Consider the following 2,480-nt stretch of genomic DNA (forward strand, 5'->3'; position numbering starts at 1 on the left):
ATTTTATTCTTAATTTAGGAACATTTAAAATTTAAATCATAACATGAGACTTGTTTTGATGTTGTAGATTTTAAAGTCGTGAGGCAATTTTATGGCAATATTATAGTTTGTAATATAACAGTTAAGTATGTTGCCAAGCTTGGAAATGGATGTATATTTTGGCATGTTGTGGAAAACTGTATATTCAAAGGTTTTAGCCTATATTTATTTGCCTCGAGTGATCATTATGAGCCATATTTTATGTTCCAATCAATGTTGTACAATCATCGTATAGTCATTCAGATATATTTTTACATTTAAATATGCTGTAATATCATTTAGTCTGATCAAAGGTTTTGTTATAATTAAGATCTTGTAGAAGTTTGTAAAAGACATGCAATTTATGTCAATACACTATGTTAGTTGCAACATAAGTATTGGTGAAAAACTAGTTATTTTATTTTGATTGAGGAGTATAATGAAAACATATAATTTTTATATGAAAATATATAAATAAGGCTTCAAGAACATTGTTTTATTTTATATTTCGGAATATCAGTTGGACATGCCCAGGACTCTGTACAGGAATTTCCCATCATCATCATAATAACAGTCATCCACTTTATAAGTAGCACCTTTTTTGTAAGCCTTCTTAGGAATTCTAATTCTTTCTGGATATTCCATAACAGATGTTTTTTCTTCACTTTGTTCTTTAAATACTGATACTTCTTTTGGTTTTTCTTCTGCTAGATCTATTTCTTTACTTAATTCTGTAGCTGATACTTCAGTTTCAGTGGAGTTGACTGCACTAAGCATTATTTGATCTGGGAGGTCAATGGCTTTGCCACTGTCTAATCTGTTTTTAATTTTGGTTGTCATCTCTTCTAGTGTCACCCTTTGATTACCTTTAACTACTTTATATTTACTGTTAGTGTTATTGGATGCATGTATGGCAACTTCTTTAGAATCAGTTTCTTCAATATTATTATTATTTGCTTTTTCCGCACATCTTTGAACTATCTTTTCAAATTCGCCCATTTTTTCGACAATTACATCAGGTTTCACTGATTGGGCTTTCAGAGGTGGTATAGTTCTTTCAGAAAATTTGAGAAAGTGTTGGCGTAGATCTTGTGGGATGTCTAAAGTGTTTTCTTTGAGCTCCCGCCAGTTTCTCATGGCAGACTCGTCATGACGAGCTATGCGTGCTTCGGTTGCTGGTTTCCAAGGGTATTTCAGTAATTTCTAAAACAAAATTGAATTAATTGAAAAACAAGAAAACAGTTTGAAGTCAATAGTTTAAAGATAGCAATGAATGGCATGTCTTTTTTTTAATATTATAATACAATAGATATTAGGTACTGTCTAAACGTGTTGCCTTTTAGAAAAAAGGACCTTAGGTAAATGAGTTTGAGCTTATGTTTATATTTTTGAAATAAATAAAACTAAAGTAAAAAAATCTCAATATTGCCACAACACTTAGTTGAACCAAGTTAACACTGCGTGGCATTTGCTAAAACAAAGTGTGGCAATTTCTATCTAAAACAATAAAAATATGATGTTTAATATCATGTCAGTACACTTTGTTCTGTCAAAATAGGTACAGATATAGACTCTAATAATATTTTAAACTCTTTCTCACACATTGCTAGCACATTACATTATATTACACATATAAAATACATTTATCATATAAAACTAAATTGATCATAATTATCAGGTTAAACATACCTTAACAACAGCGGCAGTGACCGGAAAGCTCTCTGCAATACGCTCCGGTGTCCATTCATTAGGCTGCGCATTCACTAAATGCCGTATCTGCTCCTTTTCACTCCAAGTCAACAAATTGGGCATGTTCTCCTTGAAGTACTTCTCTTTGACGATTCTGTGCCGTAGGTCATGCTTGCCTGCCAAGCTCTCAGTTAGATGTGCATTGTAAGTATCATCCATCTGAGTAGGAAGTACAAAAAAGTCATTTAAGTAATATTAATCCATCTTTTAAGTTTGCAATTGATCTAAAATCGAGGATATTAAGTTAAAAAAAAAATCAAAACATTCATAACCTAAAAACGAATGAACACAAGATTAAATTTAGGTAAATAGTTTCAATGTTTAAGACATAAATTAAATCAAAATGCAAACTGGATTAAGGCTCTAGTTGCAAAAAAGCTATTTGTTGTCACGAGATATTGATAATAAATACGTACATTATAGAATTCACTTTCAGATTGATCGAGAAATTCTTCCGGGTTGCCTGTGATAGGGACTCCTTCCTCACGGAGCGCTGTTACTCGTCTGTCCAATCCAGGATTTGGTCCAGGAACTTCCAGCCTTCGATTCCGTAATGTTCTTACGATAATTTTATCGCATGCACAGTAGACTCGTCGTAGGTTTATAGCAAACATTTTGGCATTAAATAACTGTAACTTATGAACTAGTTATACTGTGTAGTTATTGTTGCATGTACTTTTAATGAATTCACAGAATTAATAGTTCATAAAAGC

General features: G+C 32.0%; 1 protein-coding gene across 1 annotated transcript; it reads right to left on the reverse strand.

Moving 5' to 3' along the window:
• Positions 1-505: 505 nt before the first annotated feature.
• LOC134656504 (uncharacterized) lies at positions 506-2,480 on the reverse strand. Its single transcript, XM_063512064.1, has 3 exons — positions 2,184-2,480; positions 1,708-1,926; positions 506-1,221 (listed from the first exon to the last, which is right to left on the reverse strand). Exons 1-3 carry the CDS (start codon positions 2,379-2,381, stop codon positions 535-537), a joined length of 1,104 nt encoding a protein of 367 aa, XP_063368134.1. The 5' UTR covers positions 2,382-2,480; the 3' UTR covers positions 506-534.

This window comes from Cydia amplana, chromosome 18 (genome assembly GCF_948474715.1).
Source record: "Cydia amplana chromosome 18, ilCydAmpl1.1, whole genome shotgun sequence".
Lineage (NCBI taxonomy): Eukaryota > Metazoa > Arthropoda > Insecta > Lepidoptera > Tortricidae > Cydia > Cydia amplana.

Bases quoted from the DNA above. Each gene is read 5' to 3' on its own strand.
- LOC134656504 (XM_063512064.1), bottom strand. From the start codon at position 2,381: ATGTTTGCTATAAACCTACGACGAGTCTACTGTGCATGCGATAAAATT. The intron at 1,927-2,183 runs GTACGTATTTAT...CTTCCTACTCAG, and splicing joins CTGAAAGTGAATTCTATAAT to ATGGATGATACTTACAATGC. The intron at 1,222-1,707 runs GTATGTTTAACC...ATTTTGTTTTAG, and splicing joins TCACTGCCGCTGTTGTTAAG to AAATTACTGAAATACCCTTG.